The sequence below is a fragment of the Capsicum annuum genome, unplaced genomic scaffold, assembly GCF_002878395.1.
Source record: "Capsicum annuum cultivar UCD-10X-F1 unplaced genomic scaffold, UCD10Xv1.1 ctg83241, whole genome shotgun sequence".
Classification (NCBI taxonomy): Eukaryota; Viridiplantae; Streptophyta; class Magnoliopsida; order Solanales; family Solanaceae; genus Capsicum; species Capsicum annuum.
This window is the reverse complement of record NW_025894096.1, coordinates 137830-157404: the sequence shown is the minus strand read 5'-3', so window position 1 is coordinate 157404 and position 19575 is coordinate 137830. Positions and strand designations below refer to the sequence as shown.

The 19575-nt window shown below is 36.8% G+C and overlaps 1 protein-coding gene across 1 annotated transcript; it reads left to right on the top strand.

Moving 5' to 3' along the window:
• Positions 1–1244: 1244 nt before the first annotated feature.
• LOC124895611 (HVA22-like protein k) lies at positions 1245–18904 on the top strand. The gene is made up of 8 exons (XM_047406054.1): positions 1245–1459; positions 15772–15830; positions 16037–16134; positions 16846–16897; positions 17029–17092; positions 17830–17925; positions 18215–18287; positions 18518–18904. Exons 1-8 carry the CDS (start codon positions 1418–1420, stop codon positions 18616–18618), a joined length of 585 nt encoding a protein of 194 aa, XP_047262010.1. The 5' UTR covers positions 1245–1417; the 3' UTR covers positions 18619–18904.
• Positions 18905–19575: the final 671 nt, after the last annotated feature.

Below are 19575 nucleotides of genomic sequence, written 5' to 3'. Positions count from 1 at the left end.
CTCCGTTTTTCGTTATATAGGCTAACATTTGGATCAAAGTGTAAATTTTAAAACTTGTGGGTTATTTTCAAACTTTTTCAACTTTCTTAATTCATAATAAAGTAATTGTCACCTCCACCTAATAATTAAGACTTGTGTCACTTACATCTCATTTTAAAACTCTTTTGTCACCTGTGGCCCAAACCCCCATGTAATATAGGTTTGAAACAAGAAAATCGTTTGTTGAAAATGATTTGAATTATTCGTAGTGATTTTTCTTCTCGAGAAAATTAAGTTTGTTAATTTTTTAATCTCTTTATTCAAATATAAATTTATACTATGAATAATATAATTTCTTGATTATATATTATTTTGAGGTATTGCATAATTATGAAATAAAAATGATTGTTTTTTTTAATTTTATTAATCGTTATTCAATATCATATTTTGGTATAGTAAAAGATCCACATAGTGAAGGACTGTTGTCAATAATTAGTAATGAGATTTCAAGAAGAAGAAACCTATGAGAAGGTCACTATATATTCAAACAATATAGGTTTGAAACAAGAAAATTATTTGTTAAAAATGATTTTAATTATTCATAGTATTTTTCTTTTTTGAGAAAAATAAGTTTGTTACCTTAGTGATTTCTTTATCCAAATACAAATTTTCGTAATATAGTCTCACTAAATAATGAATCTATTAATAAAATTTTAAAAATATATCAATTTTTTTGACACGAATGAAAAATAAAAATTTCAAGATCTTGCTTGAGATTATTATGATTTATTCGTTTAAAATTTTAAATTTTTTAAAGATAAATTTTATCTCTTTTTTATATTTAGTATTTTATGATCCTATTTTGACTTAAATGTGAATGTTATAAATGGTATAACTAGAACGATAATATTTTTTCTTTATGCTTGGTCTCCTTTCAATATTCGTATATCGGTAAATATTTTTAATAAATTCAAATTGATTTTATCTACTTTTTTTTTCATTTTGAAGTAATTTATTATGAATTATTTGTTATGAACTATTCAAAAACTATAATTGATCGGAGATTTTGACTTACATTTCATTAGTTTATGTTGGCTTATTTATTGGTCAATGATTTTTTTTTTTTTATGCTTTACTATTTGATAAATTTATAAATCTAAATTATTTTTTTAATCTATCTTTATTTAATAATTACTTTCACTCAAATATTATTCGCACATCGTGCGGGTACTAATACTAGTTATACATGTAAAAACAACTACAAAAGTGATTATTGCCGATTTCGATCAACAAAAACTAAGAAAAAGGACCGGAGTGAATTTTCACCAAACTGAAGAGGTGATTATGTAATTCACAGAAAAGTCAATAGACTACACTATTTATACTGGAATCAAACTTTGGAGACGATTGCCGGAACTGAAAAAAACTCTCTCGGGGAATGGCAGGAATGGCTATGTTTACCTCTAATCTCTCCAGCGAGGTATTTACTATTCGCAATACACTGATCTTACTGCGATTACGTTAAGTGATTATCCTGTTTGCTGCTAATTTCATATGTAAATTAGGATGTTTTCTAATTTAACTGAGATTTTTTTGTTGGATCATTAGCAATTAAAGGTTTTGTCTATGCTACTGTTTTCAATTTAGCAGATTATAGAAAGATAATTATCGACTGTTGTGGACAACGAAATTTTATTAAATTGAAATTCTAACGAAATTCAGATTACATTAAATTCAAAATATATTAGTCCCAAATAGATATTGTGGATTAATATAATTTGATTAATTATTTAAGTCCAAACATGTATGGATTTAAATAAAGTCTAATCTTTATTGGGCTAGTCCATTAACTTGAGCTACAAATGGTGAGCCCATCTTGCTAAGTCCAAAATGTTGTCTTATTCTGGATGCCCAAATGAGTGCCACGTGACAAATGACATGGCATGCCCAGTCAAGTGAAGAAGTCAATAGGTCCATGCCACATGTCAAAATGATGCAACAGACCCAATGAAATCAAAGCCCACAAAAGGCACCACATCACTCGAATTTGATTGGACAAAGAAAATCCATCTTCATCACGACTCTTTCCTTTCCACAACTATAAATAGGGGTCTCATAATTCAGAAAAGGAGATCCCGGAACTCTAACAAGAAGCAAAAGAAAGATCGTGGATCAAACACTGCAATTTCTCTAAAAAGCTCAAACATTCAAATCAAGCTCATCAAGATCAAGATCACAATATTCAAGAACAAGCTCTAAAACCCTTGAATTCAAACAAGTTAAGATCAAGTCCCTTAAATCAACAAATCAAGGTCAAATTCAAGATCAAGCTTTAAACCCTTGAATTTATATTTGAAAAGGCGAATCAGAGGATTCATAGAGATTGTAACACTCACATATTGAAATTAATAAATTGATTGTTGCAATATTTTCTTGTCTCGATTACTTATTTTTCGGTCTTGAAAATTTTATTGTCCAATAAATTCTGGCACGCCCAGTGGGACGATCTCTACCTCTCATCTCAATTTTTCCAACTTCAAAGTTCAACAATGCTGAAATGACTTCCAAGAAGGTCAACTCTCAATCAACTGCTTCCAAGGCTGCTGATTCAAAGTTCTCTGCTGAAGTAGAAAGCATCCTTGGTGTTACTTTTGGAAGCTGTCACAAGGAGCAAGGCAGGCTTGCTAGGACAACAAACACATCCAGTGTCATCCGCGCCAACTCCAGTTTTTGGATCTTCAGCCCCCAAAGGAACGAAGTCCAATGCAAGTGCTTCGGAAGGAGGAAGTAATGTGGCGGAATTGCTTAAGAGGGGCTAGCTCTTCTTGAGCACTCTGGTTCCAAATACTCTGGCGCAAAGAGCGATGATCGTTCAACAAATGCGTCATCTCCACTTATGTCGCATAAGTTGAGCACTTCGAAGATCAACTTATGCGACAATCCGTGTTACTCTCCAACATCTCCCGTTAGGGGTATGCAAAAACTGAACCGACCGATAAACCGAACCGATAAAAATGTTATTAGGCTAATGGTTTTTTATTGGTTTTATAAAAAAATTTATTGGGTAAATGGTTCGGTTTCGATTTTAGCTTATTGGGTTATCGGTTAAACCGATAACCCAATAAGGATACACTAAATTATTGTTTAATCCCTATTTTTTATGTTATATATAAATCTCTCTCTCTCTCTATATATATATATATAGATAAATATGTGTATGTATATATATTATATGCATTACTTATTCACAATTTAGTGATTCACAAAGTATTAACCCATTCAGGGCAACAAAGGCACAATATAAAACTCGGCTTTTATCGTATTGAAAAACTTGAAGCATTTATAGCTTCCAACAATTAGGTTTTAATTTTTTCTCTAACTAATATTCAGTTCAAGTTTGAAGATTCTTGTAAACTAAAATGCATTGTGTTGGATTTTGGCGATAACTAAGATTTTGTTTTTTTATGTTAGTTGTTACTATTTCTATTTTATAAGTATTTTCTTATTGGCTAAACCGAAAACCGAACCATTAAGGACCGATAAGAAAAATATCATATTGGTTGGTTATTGGTTTTACATATTTAAAAACCGAAAATCGATAAACCGAACCAATAACACATAAAACCGAAGCGAACCGACTGATGCACACCCTATCTCCGGTGATCATGCAAGCAATGGTAACTGATGCCTCGTCTATGAAGGATCAACTTGCGAATCTGACAAAGGCAATTGAGGGCCTAACCAAATATGTTTAGTATCAAGATGCTCGGTTGATAAGATAGTGGATAGGATGGAAGGCTTGATAGACGGAGAGTCTAGCCATGCACCTGAAAAGTCTCCAGAGGCTCACGAGACAGAACATCCTGTGAAACAAACATCACCAACTAAAGAAGTACAAGTTTCTTCTGAGGGAATGATCCCGATTGAGCAACTGAAGGAATTCATTGAAGAGACCCTCAAAGACTAGAATGATGTTGTCACCAAATCTTCCCTTGCGTATGCCAAGCCCTACACTGTGAGGATAGATAGCCTCAAAATGCTTGCCGGCTATTTACCCCCCAAATTTCAACAATTTGAGGGCAAAGGGAATCCAAAACAGCTTGTCGCATACTTTGTTGAGACACGTAATAATGCTGGAACTTACGGTGATTATCTTGTCAAACAGTTTGTTCATTCCCTAAAGGAAAACGCCTTTGATTGGTATACGGACCTTGAGCCTAATTCCATCGATAGTTGGGAGCAATTGGAGCACGAGTTCTTAAATCGCTTTTATAGCACAAGACGTGCAGTGAGCATGGTAGAGCTCACAAATACTCGGCAAAGAAAGGACGAACCAGTCATTGACTACACTAATTGATGGAGAAATGCTAGCCTAAACTGCAAATATAGGCTCAACGAAGCTTCTGCAATAGAGATGTGTGTCCAAGGAATGCATTGGGAGCTTCTCTACATCTTGCAAGGCATTAATCCTAAATCCTTTGAAAAGTTAGCTACTCGTGCTCACGATATCGAGTTGAGCATGTCTTCTGTCGGAAAGGGAGCAACGCCTATCCATGACCCTCGAAGGGGAAAGGATAAGCAAGAACCCAAAAGATGGGGCAAGTTTGTCCCCAGAAATGACAACAAGGAATCTATGAATATTGACGTGTCTCCTATGAAGGTCACCACGAAGGTGAGCAAGAAGCAAAGTGTGAAGACGACTCCTGGAGCACATCCAAATCAGAAAACTTTAGAGGAGATGCAAGAAAAGGAATATCCCTTCCTTGATTCTGATGTTGCTGAGATTTTCGACGAACTCCTTGGGCATAAGCTGATTGAAATCCCAGAGATGAAGCGGCCCAACGAAGATGGAAGGACCTATGACCCTAATTATTGCAAATATCATAGGCTTGTGAGTCACCCTTTGAAAAAATCCTTTGTCTTTAAAGACAAAGTCATGCAACTAGTAAATGAGAAGATCTTCTTCGACGATGAGACAGCCAGTTCTCATCAAATCTTTATCATTTTTGGCTCGCTCGATCTAGTCCAAATATGTGCTGAAGAACATAATGAGAAACTATTAGAGTCTGACAGGTCTTCAGTTGACGAAGGAGATGACGAAGGTTGGACTCTGGTGACCAGGCGCAGACGCAGGAAGACGAGTATACGAAAGGAGTCGTACGAGTAGCCAACTAGAAGGAGGATGGTAAAGAAACCGAAGAAATAAAAGTTGGTTGAACTTCCAAAGAAGACGAGGGTAATGGAACTTCACCATAAAAAACTACGGTGTTCGATAACGTTGGAAGAATTCTTACCAAGTTGGTTTCTTGCAAAGACTGCTCAAGTCAACCTTGAGGCATCTTGTTTTAATACTGCCAGAGAGGGGCGAAGGGTGAAAATCTACCAATGGAAGTTCCTTCATCTTCTGAAAAGCTTGTTGAAACTCTTGGCCAGGAGGCACATGTATGTGATACAAAAATCACATTTATAAATAACGATCTTCTACTTGGAGGAACCTTACACAATCGTCCTTTGTACATGGTAGGTCAAGTTCTAGGAAAGAAGATAAATAAAATCTTGATTGATGAGGGATCCGGAGTTGACATCCTCCCTATCCGTACAATGAAGGAACTTGGCATCGCTACCGACAAATTGGCCGAAAGCCGTATAATGATCCAAGACTTCAACCAAGGGGGCCAGAGGTCCATGGGAGCTGTCAAGTTGGGGATTCGTATGGATGATTTTCAATAAAATGTATTGATGCATGTGATCGATGCCAAAACTTCATACAATATATTACTTGGTAGGCCTTGGGTACACGAGAACAAAATTATCTCGTTCTCTTACTATCAATGCTTGAAGTACCTTGAAGGCGAAGTGGAAAGAAAGATAGTTGCCGATGATAAGCTGTTTACTGAAGCTGAGTCACACTTTGTCGATGCAAAATTTTACTTAAAGAATTAAGTTGTGAATGAGAAAAGGGTTGAAGATGTCACCAAGACCAAGTGTGATGATCTTGCATCTAAGAAGGTCGCGGTGACTGTCGAAAAAGTCGCTACCAAGAAGCCCCTCTTCACTCTGAATAAAGAAAGCGTCGCATCTACGAAAAAGAAGGCAACTCCTGTTCTTCACTATGTACCAAAGGTAAAGAAAAAAAAAATCACCTATCTGATTCCCAAGATAATGTGTTAAAGGGGCTAACTTTACCTATCAGGAGGATTGACGCAATAAATCCATCCTCAAGGCTACTTGGAGAGTCTGTGGCTCAAAATCCTCTACAAGATATGACACTCCCCATAAAACGCACAAAAGAAGGCTTCGATCCAAATGCATACAAGTTATTTGTATAGGCTGGATATAATACTAATGAGCCATCAAGGTTGGGCAAACTTTCGTCGGAGGGTACAACCAGGCAGGCACGTGAAGGCCTAGGATACACGCAGCCACCTCCAATTTGCATCTCCATAAGAAGGGCAGTCAGTAATTACATCACCGTGGAAGAAGAATCCACTGCTGCTAATAAAAGACCCTCTGTATTTGATCGACTTGGAGAATCAACTATCCCACGTGGATTTCAAGTATTGTTCCAGTACGGAAGAAAAATGGCCAAATTCGAGTTTGTATCGACTTTCGGGATCTCAAAAACGTCTGCCCAAAGGATGACTTTTCAATTCCCATACCAGAATTGATGATTGATGCCACCACTGGTTATGAGACAATGTCCTTCATGGATGGTTCATCCGGCTATAATCAAATCCACATGGCACCAAAGGATGAAGAACTCACTGTATTTCGTTCGTCCAAAGGTATTTATTGCTACAAGGTGATGCCTTTTGGTTTGAAGAAAGCTGGCGCCACTTATCAAAGGGCTATATCAAATATCTTTGACGGCCTGCTCCATAAAAATGTTGAATGCTACGTAGATGATCTAGTTATGAAGTCAAGAAAGAGAGATGACCACTTAAAAGACCTAAGAATGGTGTCTGAGTTACTTTGAAAATATCAACTTAAGATTAATTCATTGAAGTGTGCCTTTGGAGTTACTTTCGGAAAGTTTCTTGGCTTCATTGTGCGACACCGAGGAATTGAAATTGATCAAGCCAAGGTCGATGGAATTTTGAAGATGCCCGAGCCTCGAAACATTCACGAGTTAAAAAGCCTTCAAGGAAGGCTAGCATATTTAAGGAGGTTCATCTCAAACCTGGCTGGAAAATGTCAACCATTATCAAATTATACTTAATAAAGCCGCCAGTTCTTATGGCACCCATACCTGGGAAACCATTGATACTCTACATCGCGGTACAAAAGAGGTCAGTTGGAGCATTACTGGCTCAAGAAAATAATGAAGGCAAAGAGAACTTTCTTTACTATCTGAGCAGAATAATGACACCAAATGAGCTAAAGTATTCTCCAATCGAAAAGTTGTGTTTGGCATTGGCCTTCTCAATTCAAAAAATGAAGCACTACTTTTAGGCTCATGTTGTTCGTCTTGTGTCTAGGGCGAATCCCATCAAGTTTGTAACGTCGAAACCAGTCCTTAGTGACCGACTTGCAAGATGGTACCTTCTATTTCAACAGTTTGAGATTGTGTATGTTCCCCAAAAGGCCGTTAAGGGACAAGAATTGGTTGACTTCTTGGCAGACCACCCGATACCTGATGATTGGGAACTGAGCGATGAACTTCCTGATGAAGATGCAATGATTATTGAAGCCAGACCCCGTGGAAGATGTATTTTGATGGTGCCGCACATCGAGATGGAGCTGGTGCCAGTTTAGTGTTTGTCACTCCACAAGAAGAGGTCATCCCATACTCTTTTACCCTAATAAACTGTTGCTCTAATAATGTTGCTGAATATCAAGCGTTAATACTTGGACTTGAGATGACAGTTGATATGAAACAACTGCAATTACAAGTCTTTGGTGACTCTCAATTGGTGATCAAGCAATTTTTGGGGAGCTATGAAGTCAGAAAGCCTGAGCTACGACTATATCACGATTATGCGCAAAGTTGATGGGGTGGCTTGGAGAAGTAACCCTCCAGCATATGCCGAGGAAAAAAAATAAGCAAGTCGATGCCTAGATGCTTTGGCCTCAATCCTGACTCTTCCAAATCAGATACGAGTTACTATCCGCCAAGAATGGGTAATACCACCGTCAAATGAGGATGTAGAAAATAAGGTTGAATACCTCGTTGTCGTGTCCGAAGCTGTAAAAAAAGATTGACAACAACCTATCATTGACTATTTGTGTTATGGGATTACTTCCAGAAGATCCAAGGAGAAGGATTGACATTCGTCGTCGTGCACCTCGCTTCCTTTACTACAAAGACACACTGTACAAAAGTTCATTTGAAGGAGTACTCTTACGGTGTTTGGGAAAGGAAAAAACAATTCAAGTTTTGCAAGAAGCACACTCGGGAGTTTGTGGATCGCATCAGTCTAGACCGAAGATCCATTTTCACATTAAAAGGATGGGATACTATTAGCCAACGATGGTGAAAGATTGCTTGGACTATGCTAGAAGATGCAAAGCTTGTCAATTCCATGCAAATTTCATTCATCAACCTCCTGAGGTAGTACACCCAACTGTAGCATCTTGGTCATTCAATGCTTGGGGAATGGATGTTGTTGGTCCACTACCAAAATCTTCTGGTGTACACTTATACCCACCACTTATACATCTTGGCCGCAACAGATTACTTCTCAAAATAGGCCGATGCCGTTGCTCTCAAAGAAGTAAAGTAGGAGAATGTTGCGAATTTCATCCGAGTGAATATCATCTATCGCTTTGGAATCCCTCAATATATAATAACCGACAATGGCAAGCCGTTTGATAACAAACTGATAAGTAAGATTTGTGATTTCTTTGGCTTCAAGCAACGCAAGTCTTCTATGTACCATGTTGCCGCCAATGGTCTAGCCAAAGCAGTTAATAAGACTTTATGCAATCTATTGAAAAAAGTCGTCTCCAAGTCCAAGTAAGATTGGCATGAACGAATGGAAGAAGCTCTATGGGCATATAGAACAACTTACCGCACACCAACGCAAGCAACCTCATATTCGCTTGCTTTTGGAGTTGAAGCCGTCCTGCCACTTGAGCGTCAAATACCTTCTTTGAGACTGGCTATCTAAGAAGGAATCACTAATGAAAAAAATGCTAAATTGTGTCTTGCAGAGTTAGAAACTCTTGATGAAAAGAAGCTGGAGGCTCAACAAAATCTTGAATGTTACCAAGCCTGTCTATCTCATTCTTTCAACAAAAGAGTTCGATTGAGGTGCTTCCAAGTTGGAGATCAAGTTCTTGCAGTGAGAAGACCCATTATTACTTCTCGAACGTCTGGGGGCAAATTCACCCCAAAGTGGGATGGACCATATGTCGTACAAGAGACATATTCAAATGGTGCTTACAAGCTTGTCGATGCAGATGGCGTGAAGATTGGCCCTATCAACGCCAAGTTCTTGAAGTACTATCCTTGAAGGAAGATGACACTCCTTAAGGCACGAGTATAAACTCCATGTTCACTTCTGGACCGCAAGAGTATAAACTGTATACGGCTCAAAAAAATGTCCGCTAGGTTGAAAACCTCGAAAGAGGCGGCCTAGGCAAAAGTTAAGACAAAAAAAAAAACTTACTTAGAACTACGTTGTGACTTGATACTTTTCATTGAGGTACGTAGGCACTTGGAATCTCATTTTGAGTTCAGTTGCATGAGTGTAAAAAAAAAAATGTTCCTGCAGTATCTATCATATGGATACCGGGTATGAAAATATTCTAATTAAATTTTGGACTCACTCCAAGTATTGGCGGCTCAATGGGGGGCAAACTCCAATGAAATATGGCTCCGTTCACATAAGATGAAGTCTCCAAACTCCCCAAATTTGGAAGTTGAACCACTAAATGCCAAATTTAGGAGTGAAAGTTGACAAAATCTCCAAGTCTTCAAATCAAGGCCTCCAAAATTTCCATGTCTTAAGGTGGGAAAGATTTGTCCCTTTGCACCTTAAGTTGGTTTCTTTACGGATTTATCTTTAAGAAGATATAAAATAGTTGTCATGCCTTACGGTGGACAAGATTTGTCCCTTTGCACCTTAAGCTGGCCTCTCACGAGTTTGTCCTCAAAAGGATCTCAAAATTTTTATGTCTTAAGGCGGACAAAATTTGTCCCTTTACACCTTAAACTGACCTCTTAAGGGTTTATCCTTAAAAGGATCTCAAAATTTTCATGCCTTAAGGTGGACAAGATTTGTCCCTTTGCACCTTAAGCTGGCCTCTTACGGATTTATTCTTTACAGGATCTTAAAATTTCCATGCCTGAAGACAGACAAGATTTGCCCCTTCGCAAGCTAACCATTGAAAAGGGCCCATACTTAAAGAAGACCATTGCAGAAATGCATTAGTGAAAGGGCCCATACTTAAAGTAGATCGTTGCATAAATGCATCGGTGAAAAGGATCTTACAGAATACCATTGCATAAATGCATCGGTGAAAGGGCCTATACTTAAAGAAGACCATTGCATAAGTTCATCAGTGAAAGGGCCCATACTTAAAAGCAGATCATTGCATAAATGCATCGGTGAAAGTGTCCATACTTACAGAATACCGTTACATAAATGCATCGGTGAAAGGGTCCATACTTAAAAAAGACCATTGCATAAGTGCATCGGTGAAAGGGGCCAATACTTAAAGAATACCATCGCATAAGTGCATCAGTGAAAGGACCCATACTTAAAAAAACCATTGCATAAGTACGTAGGTAAAAAGTCAGCATCTTGAAGCCAATTGGTCAGTCTTAGAGTGTACGGAGGGGAAGTTAAACTCTCGCACCCTAAGCTGAATGTTGCATAGCCACCATCTTAAAGTCAAATTGGTTGGTCTTAGAGTGTACGGAGGCGAAGTTAAACTCTCGCACCCTAAGCCGATTGTTGCATAGTCAGCATCTTGAAGCCAAATTGGTCGGTCTTAGAGTGTACGGAGGCGAAGTTAAACTCTCGCACCCTAAGCCGAATGTTGCATAGCCACTACCTTGAAGTCAAATTGGTCGGTCTTAGAGTGTACGGAGGCGAAGTTAAACTCTCGTACCCTAAGCCGAATGTTGCATAGCCACCACCTTGAAGTCAAATTGGTCGGTCTTAGAGTGTACGGAGACGAAGTTAAACTCTCGTACCCTAAGCCGATTGTTGCAAAGCCACCATCTTGGAGTCAAATTGATCGATCTTAGAGTGTATAGAGGAGAAGTTAAACTCTCGCACCCTAAGCCGATTGTTGCATATTTGTTTCAATCCTACGGAAAAAGAGACAAGAACCCCACACACAAAAAAAAAGAAAAAAAAGAAAAAAAAGAAAAGAAAAGAAATTACCTGAAAATGGTTACTTCTTAGCCATGGAGATGGGTATGGCAGCTTACAAACTCTCTGGATTGTTGCTCAGGCATGAAGAACATGTGCTCTATTTATAGACTCCAAGTGTCAGCTCCAAGAAACTATCTCCTACACGGACTTGGTTACTTAAGGCGATGGCTAGTTCCTAGTTGAATAGAAATTGGAAGCAGGTTAAATTTATGAAGAATATGTACGTGGTTCTAAAATATAATTGGCTTAGGTAGAAGATGTGAATAGGCAACATTCTCGTCTCCTTGATGAAATAAAATTAAAGACATATTCCTACTTGAATATGACTACAGAAGAGGCGGTGGCTATTATTTATTTCCAATCAGTACTAGCTTCAAATTGTTGGCGTGATTTGATTAGGAATTGGCTTGGTACGTGCCTCTGCTACAGATGGCATTATGGAGTCTCTGCATGTTTATGAGATTTTGCCCATATTAAGAAAAAAGTCAAATATCACTTTGTTATACTTCTAAATCATATTGTTTTAAGGGAATCATGTGTTATCCTAGTCATTAACAAATTTGAAGGTCCTTATACAAGGGATCCTTCAACAAATTAAATGATCTCTTTTAATACTTCAAGCCCAGTCTTCGAGATAGATAAACGTACTCCGACGAGTCTTGAAGTGGGGGCATTTTGTGGACAACGAAATTTTATTAAATTGAAATTCGAACGAAATTCGGATTACATTAAATTCAAAATATATTAGTCCCAAATAGATATTGTGGATTAATATAATTTGATTAATTATTTAAGTCCAAACATGTATGGATTTAAATAAAGTCCAATCTTTATTGGGCTAGTCCATTAACTTGGGCTACAAATGGTGAGCCCATCTTGCTAAGTCCAAAATGTTGTCTTATTTTAGAGGCCCAAATGAGTGCCACGTGGCAACTGACATGGCATGCCCAGTCAAGTGAAGGAGCCAATAGGTCCATGCCACATGTCACAATGATGCAACAGGCCAAATGAAATCAAAGCCCATAAAAGGCATCACGTCACTTGAATTTGATTGGACAAAGGAAGTCCATCTTCATCATGACTCTTCCCTTTCCACAACTCTAAATAGGGGTCTCATAATTTAGAAAAGGAGACCTCTAGAACTCTAACAAGAAGCAAGAGAAAGCTCGTGGATCAAACGCTGCAATTTCTCTAAAAAGCTCAAGCATTCAAATCAAGTTCATCAAGATCAAGATCAAGATCGCAATATTCAAGTACAAGCTCAAAAGCCCTTGAATTCAAACACAAGTCAAGATCAAGTCCCTCAAATCAACAAATCAAATTCAAATTCAAGATCAAGCTTTAAGCCCTTGAATTTATATTTGAAAAGGCGAATCAGAGGATTCATAGATATTGTAACACTCACATATTGAAATCAATAAATTGATTGTTGCAATATTTTCTTGTCTCGGTTACTTATTTTTCGGTCTCGAAATTTTATTGTCCAACAACTGTATGTTCTCCCAGTTTCGAACAACTCTTTTTTTGTTTGTTTATTAGTAAAATGATGATATGCTCATTCAAGATTTCACAAAGAAAGTGAAGAGATCGAGTAACTGAGTTTTCGCATGGGATTTGCAAATCAAGGGTTTAGGCTATGTTGCTGTTTCAGTTTAGCAGATTATAGAAAGATAATTATCGACTATATATTCTACCAGTTTCAAACAGCTCTCTTTTTTTGTTTGTTTTTAAGTAAAATGACGATTTGCTCATTCAAACTTTCACTAAGAAAGTGAAGAGATCGAGTAGCTGATTTTTTGCATGGGATCATTAGCAAATTAAGGGTTTACGCTATGTTGCTGTTTCAATTTAGCAGATTATAGAAAGATAATTATTGACTGTATATGTCCCAGTTTTGAGCAGCTTTTTTTTTTGTGTGTGTGTTTATAAGTAAAATGATATGCTTATTCAAACTTTCACAAAGAAAGTGAAGAGATCGAGTAGCTGAGTTTTCGCGTGGGATTATTAGCAAATTAAGGGTTTAGGCTATGTTTGCTGTTTCGGTGTAGCAGATTATAGAAAGATAATTATCACCTATATATGTGGTGATGCATTAGATACACAAACTTAAAAAATGTGAGAGCCACTTTGTGGCATTTAGGAGAGTGACTATGTGCAGTATGCAAATAGGCAGTGGCGGAGCCAGGAATTTCACCAAGTGGGTTCACAAGTGAACATACGAACTAATCGAAGGGGGTTCGATATCTACTGTATATACATAAAAAATAATTTGAACCATGTATATATTGTATAATTTTCCGTCGAACCTCTTTCTCAAGTGTAGCTCCGCCCCTGCAAATAGGCCGTGTTTGTGATGATATGTTCATTTAAACTGCACCAAGATGGTGTCGAGATCGAGTGACTAGGTTTTCATGTTGGATCATTAGCAATTAGGGGTCGTTTGGTAGCTGGTTAGAATTATGCAGATATTTGTAATGTAGGGATTAGTCATGTGGGAATCTATAGTGTTATATTTGCATGTATTAGTTATGCATGGATTAGTATGTATGTACTCCCTCTAGTCCATATGAGTCATTTTTCAATGTTCAAAATAACTTAGTTGTTCAATCTTCAAGAGCGTTGTTGGAAATTTCTTCCATTTTTGCCCTTCATTTATATTTTCTAGTTGATGAGTTCACGATACTTAATTGCTCATATTTATGATTTTAATTTGACTTCAAAAGGCAAAGGTGGAAGGTGACGTCCAATTTATGTCCTATTTTTCTCTTCTCAAAAGGTTTGCATTGCCTCACAAATTAATTGAATATGGAATAGAGGGAGTATCACTCATTCCATCTTCTATCTTGCATAAGATAATGCATAGATTTCCTCATATCTTATACATGTCTTAGTTATGCGTGTTTTCAAATTGTAAACCAAGTACCATATTAATTTTATACATAAATAATTTACCTTCTAACTAGCTACCAAATGTGGTATTACTTATGTAGAATTTTATGCCTGCATAATTCACCTCCAAACCAGCTACCAAACAATCCCTATGGGTTTAGGCTTTGTTGTGTTTCAATTTAGCAGATTTAGAAGGACAATCACTGCCTGTGTAGTTCCCCAGTTACAAACAAGTTATATTATTCTTTTAATAAGTAAAATGATGATATGTTCATTCACACGGCATCGAGAAGGTCTCGAGATCCAGTGTTACGTACAAAAGTTGTGGCCCCTGACAAATTGTGTAGGAGTCCAATAACATCTAATGATTTACAGTTGTAAAATTAGATTAAAACGTTAAAATATTTAATGTGTTAGACAGTAGCGAGTTTAATCTTCATTCCGAGCATCTCTGATTACTCTCTTCCAAATAACACATATGTTAGAAGTCTTCCAGACCATTCGATTGCTTGTTCTGAATTTCCCTCCCCTTTTAGCAAAATCTAAACTGTCTCATAGATTTACGCATCACCTGTTGTACCTCAGAGGGACTAGGAAAGCGTACACCAGATCCCAGAAGCAATTGGGCAGTGTAAAATTCTGATGATTTACACTTTCGTCTTCAGACTTATATGTAGTAACTTTTGCATATTATAAATTTCCCTTTCCTTTCCCATTCTTTTAAGACACACATGTTAATGAATTCCTCTTGGATATTTTATTGATTACTTATCCAATCTAATGACGTTTTTTGAAATTCTAGATTGAGGGATCGCGGTATATGAGTACTTGTATTAGGAAAGGGGTATCCAATCCTTTTGAAAATGATTGAATAAGGGAAATAGCGTGTGAATTAAATTTCTATCTCATGTCTGGCGTAAAAGGATGATGTACAGATTGATTTTTTCGGGTATGCCTCTAATCGAATGTTTTAAAAATTTCACTAAAAGTCATATGAAGGACCAAAAACACAACAGAAGAATTTCTTCTATTAGAAGATCATCTTTTATATTTTACCTTTTCAGAGGGATCCTCACTCACATTGGACAAAACAGTGAGGGTTTCCCAGATTGGCCGGTCGAAGGTGGGATTAGACTAGATAAAATTATCTCAACCAATTGGTCCTCATGTTAAATGGCCTTAAAGGTGTGAATACTTTAGCATAAAATAATGAATGAATTAATCTAATTGTAGAAGCATAAGTAGAATATCATCATTTTTGTAATGCTGTAATGTTATGAGGAAATGTTGAAACAGACAGTGATATTTTGGATCTTCTTGCCAATTATGGTCACTTCACAAATTGGTAAAATTTGTAAGTACCCTATACTACTTTCCCCAGTCCTAGAGTGTTTGAACTGGCCAACCACTTGTTCTTCAACCCTTGAGGTCCATCTTGCAACTATGACTTTTCAAGTTTTACTAAAACTTCTCTTGTATTACTGGTCATCCTTGTGCTTACAGCTTTCGTTTATTTCATGCATTCAGAAGGTTTGGGCTGTCTTTTCTGGCCTCACATCATTTTATTTTGATGCAGATTGGGTTGAAATTGCTTCTTAGCCCGCTTAATACTAATGTTGTTGTCCGCACTGCATGGTGAGCTCTTATTCGTGTCTGTAGATTTTCTACTCATGATTCCAATTGATTTTTGCCATTGTCACTTTTATGCTTTAAGAAGGCATCCTACATTGTTGCTTGGGATGACTCAGATGCAAAAGTTTCAGTGCCATATCACAAGCTTGAAGAATTTTTGTTTCTTATTATTTGGAAAAATTCTCATTAAAATATAAAGGTATTTGCAGTTGTTCTGTAGGGATTGTTTTGCCTGTTTATTCTACCTTCAAAGCAATTGAGATGGGTGACCAAAATGAGCAACGTAAATGGCTTTTGTACTGGGCAGGTGATGATGCTTTTTCCTTAACATTACACATATTGTTATGCTTTGCAAATCTTGAAATTACATTTTTCTCCACAAGATACTGATTGATGTCCTCAGCACAAAGTATCTCCGATAAATTCTATTATATGTCCTGTTTTCCCAATACCACGTGAAACTATTGCTGGGAAATAATCTAAGAGATCATTCGAAAGCAATAAAAAGAAGCTGTTGAGTCTGCAGAACAAGAAAATATAACAAGAATTTAAACGAGTTCCCCCTATAAATCATCTCATATTTTGTAAGAACAAAGCTGCTATACTTATAATATTTCAATTACTTACTACGTGCCTACATCTCAAACTCGGGTTCGAGTATCTGATATGGGTGCGGATCTAGAGGGTAGATTCCTCATCACATAAATTTTAGGATTCGGATGTATGCTTCATAATTATATGTTTTATGATAGTGTTTGATGAAGTGAGCAATTTTATAATAGGTGTCACTGATTGCACGCGCATACACAAAAACAAAAAAGAAGAAGGAAAACCCTACTCCCCATGTATTTGTTTGCTTTCCTCGTGACTTATTCTTAACCTATTCAAGGCCTAACCACTGTGGATTTAATGCCTCACAGTAATTACTTATAATTTTATGTGATTGCAATTATCTTGCCTGTATATCTCTTTTACATGAAGCATAAGTTACTCTCTCTCACTCCCTTTCTGCCTGCAGTATATGGATCTTTCAGTATAGTTGAAGCATTCACAGATAAATTTCTCTACTGGTACTGCTTCCTTTTTTGTTTTCTAATTTGTTTATAGCCAGTCTCATGTGGTTACATGGGGTTGTTAGTTTGGAACATCAACTTTTACAAGCCTTGCTTTTGTAACATGCAAGATTTGTCTTATTTCATAGGTTCCCACTTTACTATCATGTGAAGCTCGCATTTCTTGTTTGGCTTCAACTTCCATCTGCTGAGGTGGGTTCGACAGATATTTTTGCTTCTTGAACTTTTTCTTTTTCTTCCCTTTCCATGTCGCTTATCCTGTTTGGGGGAGGATATGTGTAAAACACAATTCACTTTGGTGGTTACGTCCCCTGAATATATCCCCTTCCCCATTTCAATAGATAAGTGCTTGGGAAATAGCCATTGCCTTTACCGTTAGAAAAACTGGCTTTCAGCTAATAACTTATCACTGGATACTCTTTCCATATGAAAGCCTTGTTGGTTCTGCTGTTGAGGAGATAACCAAGGAAATGTAGAAGAATAACACGTTTGGAGGAGAAGATAGGTGGAGAGAGAGAGAGGGAGCTTAGGTTTCAAATAAGAGAAAAGGAACGTAGAGCTTAGGTTTCAAGCAAAAGACAAGGAATGTGGGTATCTAAGAGGATGGTTGAGGGATTGGTGGGTGAGGCGAAGCAACTGAATCTGGCAGAGAGAATGGTGAGGATAGTGAATTATGTTTAATAATTAGAATAATCATCATTGGGTCGTTCTGTGACTTTTTTTATCAATTGGAATCAGCATAAAAATGTCCTAATCTCAACATACCTGCAAGTGTATAGTGTATACGGCCAAACCTCCTGGAAAGGAAAAAACTATCTAGCTGCTTTTGAGTAACTTAGCGTTAAGATACAGCTTTAGCTTGAGGGTTATACTATACTTTTTCTCCAAAAATGGTTTGGAAAGTCATGCACTTCTTTGGTGTTACACAGGGTGCTAAGCAGTTGTACACTAACCATCTGCGCCCTTTCCTCATGAGACATCAAGCAAGACTGGATCATATTTTGGAGTTATTCCATGGAGAATTGGTAAAAGTTATTTGTTAATGTATGTTGTAAATTTGCATATCGAATGTGTAGTTGAAGGTTATGTAAAGTGCCATCTAGTTCACTTTACTAGGATGCATTGTTATTGCTTAATGCTTTAGCCTTCTTCCAAAGATTCTCAGAAATTTCTGTGGAATATTGGAAGAAACTGCTATCGTGCATGTAATCTCATAGGACTGCTTAAGGTTCTTGTTCAGTGGTATGTCTCTAAGATGTATATGCGCAGCTTCTAATCTTTATTCAGCTTGTCTTATAGAAATAAAATATGCAGGCTAAATTTATCAGCGCTCACCAAACAGAAATCCAGTATGCAAAGGTGCTTCTTGGCAAAACTCTATTATCAGGTAGTTCTTTTATATAAATGATTTCCATCATATATATTTTGATAGGAAACATGTTCCTTCATCTTATGCTAGCGTCCACGAGCTATTTCTTGGCGAACATCAGTATTTATCCATCTTATGATTAAAGAAGAAAAGTACTTTCATATTTTAGATTGGAATATGAACCATGTACATCAAAAGGTGATAGGTTAACTAATTAAATTTCCTCTTTTTTTTTTTTTTTTTTTTAGTTGGGAATATTCTTCAGCAACCTGCGCAAGGACGAGTTGTTGGTACAATTGAAGGGCCAGCAGAGCAAGTAGAGACTTCAGAGTCGGAAGATGAGTCATGATGCCCTTTTGAAAATCAGATAAAAAGTACCCTCTCTCTGCCATACTTCATATCAACTTAGTTTAGCTTACGTTCATTTTCATACAGCATCTTTGATGCAAAAGTAGATAGGAGTGATCAGTGTAGACATAATTTTCTAAGGAGCCAATTTTGTTGTGGGTTTGTGAGTTTCCTTCTCCTTTTGTTGTTGTGGGGTTTGAGAGTTTCCTTCTCTGTTTTCCTGTAAATATATCAACAGAAAGTGCTGATTTCCTTCAATCTCATAGGCATTACAAGGTTTCTCAATATTTGACATGTTGAAATTTGAGTGCTTGCGAATTACGCTATGTACCAGTGAGGTGCAGCGGTATAATTAAACACCAAATGCCCTTCTTCTATCGTTAATTTCGTATCGGGTAACGCTGCCTTCCAAGATTTAGGTAATTAAGAAATATTAATGCTATTTTCATTGTGATTTAAACTTGAGATCTTATGATGTTATGATTCTCATTCGATTGCCCTCTGTATTATTATATACTATACATCAAGTAATTGATCATTTAAGTGTCACCATCCCTCTTTTCTTTTCGTTTGAAGATGATTTAAATAATTGTATTTGCTAATTGCTAAACAAGAGTCGAGTATAAATCCTAATTAGCATTCAACTCGACGAAACGACGACTAAATGCCAGATTGAAATTTTTAAGATACGCAACCTAACATAAAATATTATGTCACGTAATTCAATATATAATATTATAGTATATTTTTATTATTATTATACAACATTATATTTTTTAAAAAATTATTATACATAATGTATCAATCTTATATAAAAGATATTTAAACATAAATATAGGCTAAAGCAGATAACAAACTCAAAATATGAGCTGCATGGTGTAAATATCTTCTCCCAATAAACATAGAAGTAATGTCCCTTGTAAAAAAAAAAAGTATCCATATTAGATTCTCAATTAAG